The sequence below is a fragment of the Ovis aries genome, chromosome 1 (genome assembly GCF_016772045.2).
Source record: "Ovis aries strain OAR_USU_Benz2616 breed Rambouillet chromosome 1, ARS-UI_Ramb_v3.0, whole genome shotgun sequence".
Lineage (NCBI taxonomy): Eukaryota > Metazoa > Chordata > Mammalia > Artiodactyla > Bovidae > Ovis > Ovis aries.
In genome coordinates, this window is record NC_056054.1 from 173924105 (window position 1) to 173944878 (window position 20774).

Here is a 20774-nt window from a genome sequence, read left to right on the forward strand (position 1 = left end):
TTGCGATATACTCTGGAGCTGCACACTACATCTACCCATTCACTTACTAACTCACACCCTATGTGCTAGGACCTAGTTAGGAACACAGAAAAAAGAAGATTTTCTCTTTATCTTCAAGCTGCTCAATCTATTAGAGAGGATGGAGGAAAAAATAATGACAATATAGTACAACAAGTTCTGTTATTCACAGGGCTCTATGGGAACCGAAAGGAGGACCACCTTGCCCAACCTGAGTAAACTGGATTATTTCAAAGGAAGTGAAAATAGGTTGCTTACACTAGTTATTGGAAGAGTTCTTAGATTATTGTATTTGCATGAAGAGTGCACTTTGTTTCTGAGTAACAGTACATTTTATGGAGAGCTCTCATCCCATGACAATAGTGAAAGTGAAAAGTGAAGTTGCTCAGACTGTAGCCTACCAGGCTCCTCTGTCCATGGGATTTTCCAGGCAATAGTACTGGAGTGGATGGCCACTTCCTCCCCCAGGGGATCTTCCCAACCCAGGGCTCAAACCTGTGTCTCCCGCATTGTAGACAGACGCTTGACCGTCTGAACCATGACAACACCTATGCAAATAAGTTCCAGGGAAACTGCTAAGTTTGTGGGTCCAAAAGTTAGGTTTTGGTCTTTCTGTTCTGTGCCTCCCAATGACCATAAAGGAAGGGAAAAATGTGGGACTTCATTTCAAACTACCTATTATCGCAAATTAAATAAACTGACTTTGCCATTGTATTGATTGCCACCTCTTGAGTAATGGGCTTCCCTGATAACTCAGCTGGTAAAGAATCTGCCTGCAATGTGGGAGACCTGGGTTTGATCCCTGGGTTGGGAAGATCCCCTGGAGGAGGGAAAGGCTACCCACTCCAGTATTCTGGCCTGGAGAATTCCATGGAGTGTACAGTCCATGGGGTCACAAAGAGTCAGACAGGACTTTCACTTTCACCCTTGAGTAAAAGAATAGTTTATGCATACTGATTTATCTAAATGTAATCTTAAACTAGAAAGTTTGAAAGAAAAAGATTTGTGTGTGTGAGGGTATATATATGGAAAGTAAAAGCTAAAACAAAGCAGGGTGGAAATAAAATAATCAAATGAAAAATAAGAAGGGGATTTTATTTTTTCTGTCATATATATATACACATATATACGCACACACACACACACAAATATAGTATTCTAATCAAAATTTATCACTAGATCCTTGTTTCCCCCTTATTAAAAAAAATAAGTGTGGACTATCTTCTGGTTTGAGCACATTTCATCAGTTTCCCCCAGTTCCAAGTCTGGTCACTCTCATATTGCTTATGTCACCAACTTAAAAATCCCAGATGAGAAAGTTGCTCAGTAAGATGTGTAAATAAAGACCACCAGTACCAGGAGGCTGATTGTGACATGACTTGATATCCTTCCTTCTGCTACAAAATGATTCTTTAGTATATCTGATACCACAGAAAAAAGTAGAACTGAGAAATGTATACACCTCTTTATTCACTACAGGAACATAATCAAACATGACTGAAATTTTATTTTCTATCAGGGAACCTTAGATCATAGTAGATATAAAATCAGTTTAGTCATGAAATGGTCATGGTAAGTAATAAACTTCAAATGTTAATAAAGATACTAAAGTTTTATTCTTATGCTTTTTAAAAAAAATGTAATTTTAGGTAACCATAAAGTTGAGGTAAGGGCAGTTTGGAATTTTGGAAAGAATTCCCAGCCATTGCTGGCTGCATCTGGGAGCAGAAAACACTTGTGATACACACTGAGCGTGTATCAAATGGCAGGGGCCGGCTTATGCCAAAGGTCCCTGTGCTGACAGCAGCAGCAGCACCTGCAGAAAGCATGGGTCCTACCCACTCTGCACCACGTTCCTCGCCCTCAAACACAAGGAACCATAAGAACAGGGAGCCGCCAGGTCAGGGCTTTACTATATGTAATGATTAGTGAAAGCTGCTTTCAAAGTGAGAATTTTAAATTACTTTATTAAATATTATATTCAATTTAAAAGTTTTGACCATCCATAATCATCATGATACAATATGTGTGTATATATGTTAAAAAATACCCATCAACATGCTTGAAGAGGAATAACTGTGCTTTGTAATCTATGCAACATGAAATATGATTTTCTATAAAAAACCAATAATCAGAAGCATGAAAAATGGTATGTTTTAATAAGAGCCTATTGCAGATTCTGGAATGACGGTGGCATGCATGTCTCTTGTCATGTTGGACTTTTCCTTCAGTTTCGACTGGAGTAATGTGTGTTCCACAACACCGATTCTAATGTCCATCTGAACGGTTTCTTGCTTCAGCTTCGTTAAGCTCTGTTTAATCTTCACCAGAGGAGCTGCAGAATGAAAATAACATGGAGTGAAAATTTTCATTTGGAGTATCAGTTTATTACAAAATGGTATGACATTTTCCTCACTTTGTCTTAAGCCAAAAATAGGGTTAAAAACATAGCCAACAATTTACTGACATTCACACAGTTTTGCTGTGGCATTTTAAACACCTGAAATTTCTAGGCTGGGAAATGATGTAGCATTTGATATACTGAGGCTGAACTTCTTTTCTAGAGAAAGAGTTGCTAAAGGGGTATATAATGATTTCTTCAGTATTTTTTAATGGGCTAGTATATCTGTCTAAGGAAAAAAGGATACTATGGGAGAAAGGAGATTAAAAAAGGGATACAAAGGGAAGAAAGAATTACTTTGAGACAGAGCTAATGGGCTCATTCAAACATACTGCAAACCCTCTATACATCACCTTTTGAAAGATTACTCAGTATATACCATTAGAACTCTAAAATCTTTCTAGAACATAGAAAGGCCTTTGGGCAATCACCACCAGGCCATGTCAAAGTAACTAGCTCACAATGGAGGATGATTACTGTCGGAATATTAATTCTTCCCTGTCTGACCCTTGCCCATCAGGCCTACTGGGGGTGAGTGAAAAAGGAGTCATCACATCACCACCTACACTGAGTGTTTTTGTACAATAAAATGGAATGATGAATCTCACTGGATGAAAACAGAACAAAATATTACGTTTTTAAACAGGCATATCAAAGTGTATATTTAAATATTTTCTACCCTATTTCTGAACAGATATAGTTTGAATAAAATCCTGAATGACAGTAAAAATGACTCTTCTCAGCTCATTTATAAGGAAGATAGTATACTGATTATCAGACACCACTTTCGTACCATGTACCCCCTCCTTCAAACAAATTCATTTTAAAAAGGAGACTTCCTATTTATTAATACCTTCTTTAAAATACATTTCTTAAGCAGAGACACTTCTTTTGCTCATTTTCTTCTTAAAATTAGTGTGTACTTACCACCGTCAGTCATACTGCTGCCTTTTTCTTCCATTTCTTGTTTCACCTTCTCTAGCTCTTCTGTAACCTTTCATTGAAAACAAAAGTTCTCATGAGCGCTGGATTTTAAAGAAACTTCCAAATTTTTGAATGATGTACTAAGACAAATAATTCAGACATAATACACACACAAAGGGATACAAAGATATTAGCAGTATCCTGGACATAATTTGAACAATAAGATAAAGTATGCAGACATGCTAAGCTTTTTATCTTCTAAGCGTGCTCCTATTGTTAAACGTCCCCAAATTACTTTCTCATTAACTGTCTCAGGTTGTAACAGATCTAAGTTTTTTTTTTTTTTTTTTAGGCATTAGGCACTCAAGCTTTGCAGTTATCTCACAGCATCTACCATGCAAGTCTCTAATGACTAGTTATTAATTAAAATACCATAAACATCCTAAAGGCTCTGCTAATTCTAAAGATTTACTAGGTATCTTTCTTAATATTATAATTTTGTAACAGAATATGCCACCTCTTCCACTATAGGACACTAAAAATAACATATATGCCATATGGCTATATGTAAAAATATTCTAACTGCTTTATCCAAACCATGAACTCCAAGAGGCATACTGTGCTGTTATACTGGCCCTTATATATACTCTACATCATACTCACAATTGTACTATAGTCTCTGTTATTAGCAAAATTCCAAACTAGCATTAATATTGGTAGAAAGTTATCACCTTTAAAAAACTGAAAAAATTTTGATACAATCTAGAACCAAACCATGGAGAAGGCGATGGCACCCCACTCCAGTACTCTTGCCTGGAAAATCCCATGGACAGAGGAGCCTGGTAGGCTGCGGTCCATGGGGTCGCGAAGAGTCGGACATGACTGAGTGACTTCACTTTCACTTCTCACTTTCATGCATTGGAGAAGCAAATGGCAACCCACTCCAGTGTTCTTGCCTGGAGAATCCCAGGGACGGGGGAGTCTGGTGGGCTGCCGTCTATGGGGTCACAAAGAGTCAAACATGACTGAAGTGACTTAGCAGCAGCAGAACCAAACCATAATTATTATAACTTAGTAGTCTTTATTTTTTATCATACTGGTGAGTAAAAACTTCCCTGGGAATAAAGTGCACATCCAAGTAAAGCAAATTAATTTTGTTCAGGCATCTGAAATGTTACAACTGGGGATAACTACATACTCCGAAAGAACTAAATGGTTCCCTGGACTCCCTTTCAGTGTTAATTTACCTAATGTAAGTGAGCACTTTAGTTCTGTATAATGTTTTATCTGCCTAGAAGCACCACAGGACTAGAGTCTAAATATTTCTAAAGTAATATTCTTATTATTTTAAAATAACTATTTACTCCTCAAATAATCTCCAGGAAAAAAGCTTAATTCTACTGCATAGAATGTGTGTATGCTGTTTGCTCAGTCACGTCAGACTCTTTGTGACCCCGTGGACTGTAGCCCACCTCCGTCCATGGGATTCTCCAGGCAAGAACATGGAAGTGGGTTGTCATTTCCTTCTCCAGGGGATCTTCCTGACCCAGGGATTGAACCCACATCTCCTGTGTCTCCTGCACTGGCAGGTGGATTCTTTACCACTGAGCCATCTAGGAAGCCCACTATGCAGAAAAGTTTGTAACAATTATACTTGAATGTATCCAAAGATAGTCTTAGACTTTAGTCCCACACTGGCTACTGATCTTGTCAGGCCTTTTTTCCTCTCAGCTCTTCAGTGAGAAGCAGGAGTATATATTATTTATATATATATATATATATTATTTATATATATATATATATACACACATACATACACATATTTAAATGTAAGACCTAATACATAAAATATAATACATGTATTATTATTATAACTAATATATATTAGGTCTTCCGTCTCTTGCAAAATGATGAAAGTAAATACAACAATGTATGTAAACATTCTAAAAACTCTTCTTTTTATACTATTCTAAAAATAGTCTAAAAATCCCTTTAGAAGGGAAAGGGTTAAATGCCTGTCTCAGTTTCTGGACAGGCAAATAGGATCACATACAAGTTATCAACAACAATCATTAAAAAAATTATATCTTAAATACTAACATTAAAATTTACTACAGTAGCTCAGAGGTTAAAGTGTCTGCCTCTAATGCGGGAGACCGGGGTTCAATCTCTGGGTCGGGAAGATCCCCTGGAGAAGGAAATGGCAATCCACTCCAGTATTCTTGCCTGGAGAATCCCATGGACGGAGAAGCCTAGTAGGTTACAGTCCACAGGGTCACAAAGAGTCGGACATGACTGTCACCTTTATAGACATTTAAGTAAATACTTTACTTACTCTTCTATATATTAATTATAATTATTATGTTTTTAAAAAGATTAAGGAAGGTTATAAACATGCTAATGTCATTAGCATGTTTTACGTTACATTTAGTAAAACAATTTTAGGCATTTTGTGGAAATAAGTAGGTATATAAATACCTAACTGATTCATTGAAAAGAAAATTTAGGGGTTTTTCTCCTGAAGAAAAGGATTTAGAGCCACAGGAAGCAATTACTAAAGAAAACAACCATGGCTGTAGCAGTATTAAACCATCCATGGCTGTCAACAGCAGGGCCCTGCTGACAGGTGAGAATTTGGGTGAACACAGTGTGTACCTCAGACAGGATTCTGGTCCTTTCAGTTACTCCACCGTTTCCCTGCTGGTAACGCTCCCTTGCCTGAGGGAGAAAACATTTTGTTTAATGGCAAAATCAAAACAAGCAGATTACTTAAATATGACCTCTTTGTATTCACAACTTCTGCATATCATTTTATGACAACCCCCTTTCTTGTCGGTGAATACATTTGTGAAAAGTGACATTTTAACAGCAGCTATTTGAATGTCCCTAACGGGCACCATGTAGTTAATGAAAACACTATATAAGGGTGAACTACCTCAATCACCATATACTGACTGTGTAACACACAGGGCCACAATTCACAATAAAAATCTGTCCTCAGCCATTCCTAAACAGTTTAGACAATGCTCTTGGTTGATCTAATCTGCCTGCTATGCAGAGAAAACTCATTCTCAAAAACAACAGAACATCAGAATCAGTAATTAGTAAGATTTAACAGGCAGTATGACAATATAGAATGTGTTCTTGGGAACTTATTTAACAATTATTTAGTGTCGGTATTTGAGAAATACAGGGTGGCTTTAATCAGAGACTTTTTACAGCATTTTAAAAGTAAAAATATTCATAAATTCATGTGTATATCTGTGAACAGTTAATTAAACAAACAATAAAAAATGTGAAGGTTAGTATCTGCTTCGTCTTTGAGAACTCCTAAAAGTATTCATACAGAAGTATCTCCAGTTTATTCCCATTCTTTTCTCCTTCTAACTTTGTCTGCCTTCAACTGACATCAGTAAGTGCTCTTAGTGGTCTTCCTCAACATCAGGAAAGTGGGGAGCATAAATCCCAGAGAAAAAAGCCTTTAGATCCCTACCGCTGGAACAAAGCGCGGCTGCTTTCAAAGGATGAAGGTTTTTATTTTTGGTTGAAATTCTAAAACGTTGCAAGGATCAAAAAATGTGCTCATTTAATTAATTAAACTGCTGTCTTTGAATGTGTCTCACTTTCATATCCCTGATTATGTGGTTGTAAGCCATTATGGCAAGGCTGTCTTTTCTCCCTGACACATGTAAATGCATACTCTTACTTCCTCCTACTCAGACAGTAAATTAACAGCAGACTTAGAAACAAAACCAGGTGTCCTGACACTCTGTTCCTTTTCTAAGGAATACATGACTTCTTTTACTTCAATCAGATGAAGAAATGCATTTTAAAGACTCCTAGGATGTCATTTCTATCACTCTAAAATGGAGATGACAAGTTCCATTTGCTTCCGAATGCGGGCAGAGAATTATTGTGCTGCTGTCTGTGAAAAGTACTGCATGACCCTCTAGAAGAGAAGTGCTGTGCCAAGTTTAGGGATTAGAGTCATGACCTGGAATGAGCCCCAGGTGTCACTCTTCAGTTACCTCACTCAGCTGGGCTTGAGCCGCGCGATACTCCTGAACCAAGTGCTCGAGCTGATTGTTGATGTACTTTTCTCGGCTGCCAATCTTTTCCAGAGTCCTACTAATTTCATTATGAAGTCTGTCCAAAAATCCCTAGAAATTTCATAAAATTTTAATAGGCAAAGAATGCACAAATATGTTTTTCTAAAGTAGTTCTAAATGGGTTAAACCTCCGTTCAGCCCACAAATTCTTAGTTACAAATGAAAAAGACGAAACAGTTTGAAATTTTCAGTAACAAAAAAGTCTGCAAGGAGAATTATTTTAGTCACACTTTGCAGAATGTTAAAATTAAAAAGCACCTGGTAGTGTTAGTTGATTTATTTGTCCTTATGCAAATCCAAAATGTGTGTGAGTGGAATTTGCTTTAAAGTTCACAATCAAAGTAGGTAAGGGAATAACATAATTTTCTTATAAGCACAATTCAAAGATGACTGGAATATTGCAGCTGGAAGTAGATCATTAAACTTACCGCTCTAGTCTGCAGTGACATCACTGGGTGACACAAAAAAAGATGCCAGTTTTGAGTGGTATCCAGGGGGAAAAAGGGGTTCTATAGCAGATTCATACTTTGGCATGAGCAATCTTGCTATGATTGAATTTTGTTTTCCGAAATTAATATGTTGATGCCTTCCTTTCCCCCATCTTCCCTCAAGTGACTGTACTGGAGCCTTTTAGGAGGTGATTTTGATTAAATGAGGTCATCAGAGTGGAGCTCACGGAACTGGTGTTGTTATAATATGAGGAAGAGACATCATAGCTCTCTTTCCCCATGTGAGGACACAGAGAGTAAGTGGCTGCATGTGAGCCAGGAAGAGAGCCCTCCCACAGCCTGGTCACGCTGGCATCCTGATATCAGACTTCTAGCCTCTGGAGCTGTGGGAAAATTAACTTATACTGTTCAAACCAAACCAAACCAAACTTATAGCTCCAGTTAGGGAACCAGAACCTTACTGCAGCTTGGCTTCCTTGTGGTAGTCTCCAAAAGTCCCTATTACTGGCAGGGCAGCAAGCCTGGAAGCTGTAGGTTCTAGGCATTGCTGGCCTAGTGCTCTGTTATTCTTTGGGATTCAAAGAGGAAAGAATGATGAAATGATTCTAACACACCTACATATATAAATAAACTGTATCTAAAGTATGCAATAAACTATATATATATATATATATATATATATACATAACACACATTTTAAATAGTTACCTTTCTTTAGTTGGTTTAAATCTTAGGGCTGTTGAAATATAATATGGTATATTTGATCAGTAAACTACTCAAGGGTAAGGACTGGGCCGTTTTTCTTTCATGTCTTCCCTTAACAGGTACTTCATAGATGAATAAATGGACTTACGGACTCATCTGAAGTAATTCACATACCTTGGTTTCCTTTAGAGCAGATTCAATCCCACTTTTGTGCTGGTGCATTTGGTCAACATGGATTCTCCAATCCTATAGGGATAAGAGCATAGAGGAACAAGTGAAAAATACATTTCCTTCTTTCTTCTACTTTTTTGAAGCTGTATTCTTTATTTTAATTACTTTGGTTGCTGCTCTGTTTCAGGTAGGAGAGGCCTATATATAGCTTGCAATCAGATTATAAAGAAATATGTGTAGAGCACTTCAGGATAAAAGGTTCTAAATAAATTTAAATTATTTTATGTGTTCACAGAGTGATGTCTAACAATTTGAATATAAATTATCCCTGCACTGCTGGTGGTTAATATTTATGACTACCCATCAAAACGGAAAAAACACCCTAATTACTAGAAAAGAAATACTTGTTTAAACAGTAACAATTATATATAACAGAAGCAACTCTGGAATCAAGTTTTTATTCAGTTGCTAAGTCATGTCCAACTTTTTGTGACTCCATGGACTACAGCACCCCAGGCTTCCCCATCCTTCACCATCTCCCAGAGTCTGCTCAAACTTATGTCCATTGAGTCGGTGATGCCATGGAACCATCTTGTCCTCTATTGCCCCCTTCTCCTCTTGCCTTCAATCTTTTCCAGCATCAGGGTTTTGTACAATTAATTGGCTCTTCACATCAGGTGGCCAAGGTATTGGAGCTTCAGCTTCAGCATCAGTCCTTCCAAAGAATATTCAGGGTTGATTTCCTTTAGGATTGACTGGTTGGATCTCCTTGCAGTTCAAGGACTCTCAAGAGTTCTCTCCAGCACCACAGTTCAAAAGCACCAATTCTTTGGCAGTCAGCATTCTTCATGGTCAAACTCTCACAACTGTACATGACTACTGGAAAAAATCACAGCTTTGACTAGATGTACCTTTGTCAGCAATAACTGAAGTGACTTGTCAGCAACAACTGAAGTGACTTAGCAGCAGCAGCAGCTAGGTTTGTCATAGCTTTTCTTCCAAGGAAGAAGTGTCCTAATTTCATGGCTGCAATCACCATCTGCAGTGATTTCGGAGCCCAAGAAAATAAAGTCTCTCATTGTTTCCCCATCTATTTGTCATGAAGTGACAGGACTGAATGGCATGATCTTAGTTTTCTTAAGTTCTTTTCTTTCTTGAGTTTTAAGTCAGCTTTCTCACTCTCCTCTTTTACCTTCATCAAGAGGCTCTTTAGTTCCTCTTTGTTTTCTGTCTTTAGGGGAGTATCATCTATGTATCTGAGGTTGTTGATATTTCTTCCGGCAGTCTTGATTCCAGCTTGTGATAGATATATCCATTCCAGCATTTCACATGATGTACTCTGCATATAAGTTAAATAAGCAAGGTGACAATATACAGCCTTGACATATTCCTTTCCCAACTTTGAAACAGTCCGTTGTTTCCTGTCTGGTTCTAACTGTTGCTTCTTGACCTGCATACAAGTTTCTCAGGAGGCAGGTAAGGTAGTCTGGTATTCCCATCTCTTTTTTTTTTTTTAACTTTTTTTTTTTTTAATTTTTATTTATTTTGCCCATCTCTTTCAAAATTTTCCACAGTTTGTTATACGCACACAGCCAAAGGCTTTAGTGTAGTAAATGAAGCAGATGTTTTTCTGGAATTCTCTTGCTTCTTCTATGATCCAATGGATGTTGGCAATTTAACCTCTAGTTCCTCTGCCTTTTGTAAATCCAGCTTGTACACCTGGAAGTTGTTGGTTCACATACTGCTGAAGCCTAGCTTGAAGGATTTTAAGCATTACCTTGCTAGCATGTGAAACGAGCACAACTGTAAGGTAGTCTGAACTTGTATCATATATCAAATATTAGTTTGTCCCTTGAAATTAAAATGGGGCTCTCTTGTTTAGACTTCAGAGTCTCTCTCTTAAGAAATCTCTGTAATGATTATTAGAGTTCATATATTTGAGACATATTCTACTACTTCCAGACTGATCTAAATGTGCATATTTAAAATCTATCACAACATTTTAATTTCCTAGAAGAGATTCTCAAAATTTTTGATTTATATTACTAAAGGTAACAACTTTAAGACTTGAAAAATATTCATCAGATGAGAAAAAATATTAAGGTGAGTTGAAGTAAGTGATGGGGCCAGGCTATCCCTCAATCACACATACCTTTCTGCATTTTCTCCCTTCCTGCTCCCATTTTATATCTACACCACTTTATGAAGGAAAAATTCTTTTGTGAATAGTTCTATTCTAATGATTTCTTAACTTTGAAACATGTGTCTGTGATTATATGGTAAAAAAATCCTTGGATATTTCACACATATCAATCATGAAACTACATTACATCTGCAAAGAAGCTCAAAGAGCATCTAGCCTGACCTTCATCATTTCACAGATAGGCAAACAGATGCTCAGGGACAGAAAGGGCCACGTCCAAGGCCCCAGAGGTAGTGGTGCCTGTGGATCAGAAGCCCAGGGTGCTAATCCCCACACAGTATCTTTTGGCGGTTCAGAGTTAATAAAAGGAGAAACTGGCTGCTTGACACCAGTGACGGTGCTAGTCAAAGAACTGTTTGTCGCTTAGCTGTGTCCAACTCTGCAACCCCATGGACTGCAGCCTGCCAGGCTCCTCAGGCAAGGATACTAGAGTGGGAAGCCAGTCCCTTCTCCAGGAGATCTTCCTGATCCAGGGATCAAACCTGGGTCTCTTGCATTACAGACAGATTCTTTACTGCCTGAGCCACCAGGGAAACTCTAGAGCAGAGAACAAACAGCACTTTGCTGTGTCCTTAAACACTTTTTCTGTCTCATGAGTGGAAAGCAGCTCAGAATACAGAGCGTGGAAAGAACCTTGAAGATCGATTCACCCATCTAATAGTCATCTAGAGCAATGCCTTCATTTTATACTTGAGGGGACTGCTGATGACCTATGACTATGGTTAGACAGATGTGACCAGGAAACAGGCCCCTCCAACTAAGCCAGAAAACACAGGAAAAGAGAATCAACTGGCTGACCTCCTGCAACTAGACCTAATATGGTTAAGTTTTAAAATGGAAACCTGTTAAGCTCAAGCAAGCATTTTGATGAAAGATAATGAACCTAACAAGTATCATTATAATAATTTTGTAAAGTACTCATCCTGCCTGATTAAAAAAAAGTTAGAAGCTTAATAAACATCAAGCTCAAGTATTCCTATCAGTCTCTGTCTCTGTCAATAGATATATATATATATGTGTGTATATATATATATATAAATGTATAAACATACACATATATTTATACATATTTAAAATTTAGTGTAACTGGTGTTTAAAATACTTTTCTGTTCTACTTTTTTCTACCTAGCATTGTTTTCTATCCAGCAAATGTTTAAAACATGCATTTTTTTCATGTTTTGATTTTCAAAGTATTTTGAGAGAAGCAAACATGCCTGACTCATCTGTGCATAACGATGACAACTTACATTGATGTTAAGCTCCATGGAGGAGCTGGCAATTCATTGGAACCTTGAAACACGAGTACTAGCATTTCAACTTGCTGAAAAGGAGGGGGAGAGGAACAGTATTTTAGGCTGAGGGAGTAACAAGAACAAGGGAAAACAGGAAAATACATAGAGAACAGTAGGCCAGGCTGGCTAGAATACAACACACAAAGTTCTTAGGGTGGGGTGGGGTGGGGTGGGGTGGTTGAATCACAAGGAAACAAAGCTGGAGATGGTAGGTTAAATTAGATCAAGGGCTTTAATTAAGGAGTGTGGATTTTATCTTGTAGAGATAATGGAGAGCTATCAAAGAGTTTTGATTTCAGTTTTAAAGACAAGTCTGTGTTTTGAGAAAGTAACAGAGTGAGGGACTAATTAGAAAGGTAAGAGATTGAAGGCTGGTAGCAGACCAATTGGAGAAGGCAATGGCAACCCACTCCAGTACTCTTGCCTGGAAAATCCCATGGACGTAGGAGCCTGGTAGGCTGCAGTCTATAGAGTCACGAAGAGTCTGACACGACTGGGAGACTTCACTTTCACTTTTCACTTTCATGCATTGGAGGAGGAAATGGCAACCCACTCCAGTGTTCTCGCCTAGAGAATCCCAGGGATGGGGGAGCCTGGTGGGCTGCCATCTATGGGGTCGCACAGAGTCAGACACGACTGAAGCGACTTAGCAGCAGCAGCAGCAGCAGGCCAATTAAGAGGCTGTGGGAAGCTCACTGACAGATTAGCAGGGGTTTATCAGAGCAGTGCTTGTAAGAATGGAAGGGAAGGGGTGGATTCCAGGGACATTGCAGAGACAGACTACAAGTATTTGATTACTGACTCAGGGGAAGTGTGAGGTGGCTGAAGAGGTGGGGGGGAAGTAGACAGATGTCTGCAAGGTTTCTAGTCTTAGGAACTGAGAGCATAGTACAATCACAGTGTGACAAGAACAGAATGGATTTCAGGGGGTCAGAAATACTGAAGAATTTGGTTTTGGACTTTCTAATTTGATAAGCCAATGGGACATTTGTGTATTCTTATTGCCTTTTAAAGTGGAAAACTAGTAATGATCTATAATTATCTGCCAGGCAAATTTGAATGCTTGTTTTCTTAAGATCTTTGAGATAGACACATTTCCTGACATACAACTATTTTTATAAAAGCCTTATAAAAGTGTTCTTACACTTTAACCCAGCAATTTCACCTCTAGAAATTATTCCCAAGGAAGTAATTGGGGATACACACAAAGGCCAATGTATAAGCTCTGGGTAAAATAGCAGAACACTCTCTAAATATCTAATAGTAGAGGATGATTTAAACTAATTCTGCAACATATATTTCATTCCTAAAAACAATGTAGTAAGATAACGTTTTTAGAAAGCTCAAAGCAAAAATCAAGGATGCACTATTTGGAGATGTACACACATGTTGTTGTGTTAGTCACCAAGTCATGCCCGACTCTATGTGATCCCATGGACTGTAGCCCACCAGGCTCCTCTGTCTGTGGAATTCTCTATACAAAAATACTAGAGTGGGGTTGCCATTGCCTTCTTCAGGTAATCTTCCCTACCCAGGGATCGAAGCTGGGTCTCCTATATTGCAGGTAGATTCTTTACTGAGCCACCTGGGAAGGACACACACATATGTGAAAACACCAAAAAGGAAAAAAAAAAAAGAGGCAGCAGCAGCTACTGGCAGTACTCAAATCAGAGGACAGTGATTACCTACGGGTCAGGGGGTGGGGAGGGGCAAGCAGCAGGGCAGCACATGGACAACTTCCAGGGTATTGTAATGATCCAGTTCTCTTTCAGGTTGGGTACTGGGTTCATAAGTGCTTATCACTGGATTTTAAAATTCCATATGATTTCATAGTCAATATATAATATTGTATATTAAAATGTTAAATTCATATCAAAAATATTTCATAGAAAAAAAAGCCTGTTTTACACACATGTAGCATACAGTAAGGTAGAAAAACACTGCCAATAGAGTATATTCATTAGTTGTCCACCTAGTAAAAATTAATATCTGTGTATAATTTTATGTGTTTAAGACAGGATTTGAATATTGGTATTTTAAATTTCTTCCTCATTCTAATAACACTTTCCCAATTTCCTATAACAGAATCTTGTCACTTCTAATCATCAGGGGAAAAAATGTCAAAAACCTCCTGGGTGCCCAAAGACATTTCTGAAAGGGGTTTAATATAGCTATAATAGAGGATATAAATAATTGTACTTGTAACATTTAAAAACATGAATGTTCTTGTTTAGTTGCTAAGTTGTATCCAACTCTTTTACCCCATGGATTGTAGCCCACCAGGCTCCTCTGTCCATGGGATTTCCCAGGCAAGAATACTGAAGTGGGTTGCCATTTTCTTCTCAGGGGATCTTCCCAACTGAGGAATTGAACCTGTGTCTCCTAAGTTGCAGGCGGATTTGTCACTACTGAGCCATCTGGGAGGTCCCAAATCATGAATACATAGCTTTAAAAAACTACAACTGAGAGAGTAAAAACTTTAGAAAGGCTAGTGGTAAGAATGGAGAGTATAGGTTTCAATGATATGTTAGGATCTGATCCTCCAAATAAGGAACAGTAAGAAGAACTGTTAAACAAGAACAACAATTCTTAAGAAAGCGAGAATCCATTCGGTTATGAGGCACTTTTAAACACTTCTCTTGTCTGAGACTCACAACGCTTGAGAGCACTAGTAGATATTCCTTGTCCCTTCTTTTTCACCGCTATCCGTCCCTGTAATAGGGTTATGTGACTTGCTGCTGGTTGCGGGAGAAGTGCACTTCACTGCTCCAGTCATGCTGGCCTTGGCCACGTGATTCTCTTTGGCCAGTGGAATGATGACGGACAGGGCCTATGCCAGGACTGTGCAGAAGCTGTAAGAGGTACTGTCAACTCACTTGCCCTTTCTTTCAGCCATGATAATAGGCAAGCCCCACAAAGGGTTTATCCTATAGGTCTGGGAATAAGAAACATGGAAAGCAGCTGGAGCAAAGCCACAGCTGAGCACACATCGGCAAATGCGTATCTTGAATGAGAATAAATGTATGTTATTATTGTTGTAAACCACTGTGATTTGGGGGTGGTTTGTGATACAGAAATCTGACTATATATACATAATTTATAGGGAAGAAAAGAATCAGGTTAAACGACCTTTCCGAAGTTTCATGTCTGGAAAGTGGAAATCATTCCACCCTGGTGCCTCTTCCACATACTATATGCTGCTTTTCTTTGTCATAAAATGAACTACCAGAGAGTACTTAAGGTAAACCAAGATTTCTTTTTGTTACGTGTCAAGTGAGATCACAGGGACTACGAGAGGTTACTGGTCACCTATTCCAAAGTGCTCCACGTGTGTCTATTAAGCATCATTTATCATAACTATTGAAGGTGACCTTTTCATCTAATCTAGCACATTTCTTCTCTCTATGGAATGAGAAAACTAATAATGATAGAGAATATCATTTCTTTAGACTTTCCTTCTATTTTACAAATCCTTTCATACAAAATCTTGTGTGTAGTTCTGTCACTGTGAGGTAGATGGCAAAGGTATTGTTGAAACTATAATCCTCCTCCCTGTTCCAAATTCTTGAGTACCAAATTATATATCTCCCTTTTTCAGAAACTGGAGAACTGTGATAACATCTCTGCAGATGGTGATTCATAGTATACCATAAAATCAAAATGTATGAGATCTAGTTACAAAAGTTAAGGTGACTGGAAGACTACAGATCTTTGGGTTTTACTTCAACAGAACAACACCTGAACAATTTCCTTTGCATACACAGAGACATTTTGTTTTTTCCCAACTTAGTGCTTAAAGCGCCTCTCTGAAATAGCAGGGAAAAGTGAGTCTGAAACATGAGCTAGGGATGGCAAATGGAACTTTTATCTGTGTATAAGTTCTACTAATTTACAACTTGTGAAATGTCAAATTCTCAGTTTTTTTTTTCCACCCAAGTTTGAGCTTCTTTATGTGTGGAAAGGCATTGTGCCAAAGACTCTTGATATAGAAAAGCTGAGGAAGGCACCTTCGTGTGTACTGGGATGGTTTTCTTACAGGCTCAGGAAAAGTCCATGCCAGGGCACAGCTGACTGATCTATGGGCGCCTTTCGCTCCAGCCCCCAAGGGCAGGGGCAGGGTCCCAAGGCCCTGATGTCTTGAACTGCTTTCCGTCACAGAATGTTACTTCTGCTGTATGTCCCACCTTTTCCCTCTATTCTTATTGTTCCTCCCTCAATTCTGTTATGAATAATTAGTGATGGAATCTTCATTCATTGTTCTGTTTTTGTAGTTTTATTTTAATGAATATAAAACCATTTACAATAGCTTTTACGGGTTCCCTCCATGAAAAGTGCCTAACCCATTTTTTCTTTTTAAACCTTTGTTTCAACCTCTGGGAATTTTAAAAAATCACTCTGGGGAGGAAATCCTATGTACCTTACATCCATTCTGAGATCTTTTTAAGCCTAATAATAGCAAATTCAATGTTAATATTCAAGGAATGCGTTATATGTGTCAGGCACTATGTTAAATATTGTTTCTAAAATCATCACATATGATTCTCTTAAAAACTTCATGAGGATATTGAGATGTGGCTGCTTCAAAGTAGGCTGCCCAAGCTCACGCAGGCAAATTGGGTAGAGCCTAAACCTGCAAAGACCAGCACAGGATATCACGTCCTTTCCCTGATGAAATGCAGTAAAGCATAACTAAAAATTTTATGGGGTGATGGTTAAAGGAGTCTTTAGTTTTACCTCTAATATTCGAATTTTTATAAGAATGTATTTATACATCAATAGTATAATGAAAAAATATGAAACATTTTACAATAAACATATGTAATTAAAAACTTTTTCACAAAGAAACAGCCACACCTACATGCTTTACCTGTGTGTCTCGTTTTGTTTTTGGCCATGCTGTATGGCCTGTGGGAGCTTAGTTCCTCAGTCAGGGATTGACTCTGCGCCCTCAGCAGTGGAAGCTGGGCAACCAGGGAATTCCTATACCTATATGGCATTATCAGTGAGTTTTCTCAAACATGTAAGTAAGAAATAACAACAACCTTATGTGAACTCTACCAGAAAATAGAAGAAAAAGGGATAGCAACTGCCAACTTGCTTTATAAGAACTTCAGAACATCACATGAAAACCTGACAAAGATATTTAAAAAACAAGAAAAAAAAATACAGATCAGTATCTTTTGTAGGGATATAAAAACCTAACAGCCAACAGAATCCAGTAACATACAAAAAGACAATATAACATGATTAAGGTACATTAATTCCAAAATGCAAGGTTAAATACTCAATAAACCATTATAACATGAGAGAAAACAAGAAGAGACAAATCAAATGGTCATTTCAATAGATGAATAAAGAAAAATATCACTTGAAAAAATTTAACATCCATTCATAATAACAACTCAACAAACTAGGAACAAAAAAGTAAGTTCCTTAACCCATCTTATGATATTTATAAAAGTCATAAAGCTAACATCATCCTTAATGGTAAAACTGAAATATTTAAAGCTTTCTCCTTACTAATGCCATGTATATCCAACATAGACTAGGATTCTTAATCAGTATATTTCAGACAAGACAAAGGAAATAAAAGGGATAAGGCTTATAAAGAAAGAAATAAGATGGATGTTATTTGCAGATAATATAATTGTATATACAGAAAATGCAAAAGTCTATAGGCCCACAGTTAGAATGAATAAGTGAGTTTAGCAAGTTTGCTGGAGATGTGTACAAATACACACATACACAGATAAATGTATTTTTAAATAGCAGAAACAAATAAACAGAAAATAAAATCTAAGAGATACTACTGAAACAAACAGACCAATGAAATAAAACAGAATGTCCAGTTACAGACCCACAAAAACATGTTCTCTTTTTATGACAAAGCAGAACACTGGTAAAAAGAAAATTTTTGAAAATAAATTGGGTCAATTGCATAAACATATGAAAACCAAATAAATCTTGAGTTCTGCCTTATACCCTCACACTGTATATAAGAATAAATGTTAGATGGACTGCAGATCTCAATGAAAAAGGTAAAACAATACAGCATCAAGAGGAAAACAGGAGATTATCTTTGTTAACACTGGGAAGCAAAGATTCTTAAACCTAGATTTAAATAAAGACTATTGAAACAAAGATTAAAACATAACTATCAGCCATATTCCACTCTCTCCAAAACAGATCATTTTGTGTATATTACAATTAAGCCATTTTATCACAGTACACCCATAAGAGTGAAAAGAGAGCCAAAAGGTAGATATTTACAATACATATTAATATATCTGACAAAGGACTCATGTCCAGGGTATTAAAAAAAAACTTCTTTAAATCAAAAGAAAAAGCAGGTAACCCAATAGCAAAAGACAAAAGGGAATACACAATTGCCAAATAAACATATGGAAACAGGCACAACTTCATCAGGCATCAGGAAAAAGCAAATTAAAATGACAATGAGACATCACAAGAAACCCACCATGATTATTAAAATAAAAAAGACTAAATGCTGAAGAAAATGGGGAGAAACTGGAACTTTCAGACAAGGCAGGAAGAGTATAAATTTGTATAATTACTTTCAAAAATGATCAGTATCTGGCAGGGTCTGCTAAAGGTGAACATACGCACACACTATGACCCAGCAATTCCACTCTTAGTAGAAACTGTAAGAGAAATGTGTACTTATGTTTCCCAAATGACATATTCAAGAATTTTCAAATCAGCGTTATGTATGTAAGTCACAAACTATAAACAACTCACATAAGCCAGATGTGGGTTACCCTGGCAGGCATGAGCTTGGGTTAGGCAGCTCTGTAAAGAAGGAGCTGATAGCTGGAGGTTGTCTGCAGACAGCACTCTCTGAAGTTGGGCAGCAAGGCCTTGCTTGGAAGGGGACCCGGACAACTCATTTGTGTTTTAGCCAGAGGGAGACAGACCTAGTTATTAAAATGATAACTGTTGTTGCAGTCATACAGAGATAGGGCCAAGGGTGAGCTGCGGTCCCAAAGTGATCAGTCTCAAGATTTCGCTCTGCAATACTGATGTTCCTATGACATGTTTAATATCCCATCCACAGTCAATGACAAAATTCTCTGGTAATCTGATGGCAGGAAATCAGGTTAAATGAAAGAGGCAGGGAAGACAGCTTGACAGAAGGAGCTGCATATGGCTAAGTTCACTGTAGCAAATATTTTTGGAATAGGTCAATAATTTATCATACTCTCTGCAAGGATATGAGTAGCATATTTCCCTCCTCCACCCAGAACACTGCCCACTCTAATGACGGAACATTATCTGTATTCTCGCTTTTTGTCACTCTGCACAAGCAGTTTTGCAATCGCTTCTTCCTGTCCTAATTGTTACATTAATTTTCAGCTTCATCACTGCTCACATTTTTGTGTATGTGAGTGAGAGAGAAAAAGAGAGAGACTGTGCATTAAATTAAATAATTTTTTCACGAGATTAAATTACTTCCTTAATGAAAAATGCCCACCAGGTTGCAGGATAATTGCAGAATGTGGTTGCTTTGAATTTTTAAATGGGAGATTTTTCTTTAATTGTCAGCAGCTTAAAGCTTCTGGAAGCAGGATTTTTCTTTCTAAGTGTTCAAAGAACTAACCATATGACTTAGGCAGAGTCCAGTATGTAGGTTCGGTGTATGCTATATGTTGCAGGGGGTGTGGGAATCATGCTAGAAATATGTATTTCCTCGGGAAAGTTCTTGCTTCCTAGACATTCCTCTTGTACAGAAAAATAAGACGTGCATATAAAGGGTAAGCAAAGGCTATCATAACAATCACTGGGATCCTCACATCTGACTGTAATTGAACTGAAAGTAGAGATCCATAATCTCTCCATAAAATACCCTGTTAGTTAAAAAATAACATTTCTAATGCGTGCTCAGAGATTATCTATACTGATTACCATCTGCTACTAAGCATTTTCATATGTTGACTCCATCTTATTATTCATGCTTTCTCTATCCACAACCCTTTTAAAAGTCCAAATCTTCTGAGTGAGGGCTTCCAAATTTTAGTTAGAGTCATGAGCCTTGAGAAGAGATTTGGCAAGGCAGAGAAAAGGGCTCTTCTGAAAATGCAGGAACACTCTCAGGCTGACTCAGAATGTCATTTTTTCACATGACGCTGAGGAATCATGGTGGAGGGTCAGAAGGGATGACCTTGCGAGTCCCTCTCAACCTCAAGAATTAATCATCAAAACTTTGATCTCATACTGATACTCAAAAAACAAAAATGGAAGTCATCTACATATTTGAAGAACTAAGAAACATAAATCATTACCATGGCATAAAGAAACAACCACATACAATGGGATAAAGACTATGGGGTAACAATCTGTACAAATGTTAAGAAATTTGTAATAAAACATTCTGATGGTTTAGAGAACTGCTCTATTGATTGGAAAAATGAGGCAAGGCAATTACAAAGTGCATTTCATAGAGAGGTCCATATGATAAATGGTTTCTGCTTCAATTCATATTTT

At 37.6% G+C, this 20774-nt stretch overlaps 1 protein-coding gene across 2 annotated transcripts in view; it reads right to left on the bottom strand.

Annotated features, from left to right (window-relative positions):
- Window positions 1–1965: 1965 nt before the first annotated feature.
- IFT57 (intraflagellar transport 57) overlaps window positions 1966–20774 on the bottom strand; it is a 69844-nt gene continuing 51035 nt past the window's right edge. Inside the window, exons 7-11 of one of the 2 annotated variants that reach the window (XM_027979840.3) lie at window positions 8781–8852; window positions 7372–7503; window positions 5999–6061; window positions 3347–3413; window positions 1966–2353 (exon numbers count right to left, since the gene is read on the bottom strand). In XM_027979840.3, the coding sequence (XP_027835641.2) occupies window positions 2175–2353; window positions 3347–3413; window positions 5999–6061; window positions 7372–7503; window positions 8781–8852 (513 nt within the window). In that variant the 3' untranslated portion in view covers window positions 1966–2174. Of the gene's footprint in view, window positions 2354–3346; window positions 3414–4156; window positions 4341–5998; window positions 6062–7371; window positions 7504–8780; window positions 8853–20774 lie in introns of those variants that run through there. The other variant, XR_009597926.1, reaches the window with a different exon arrangement.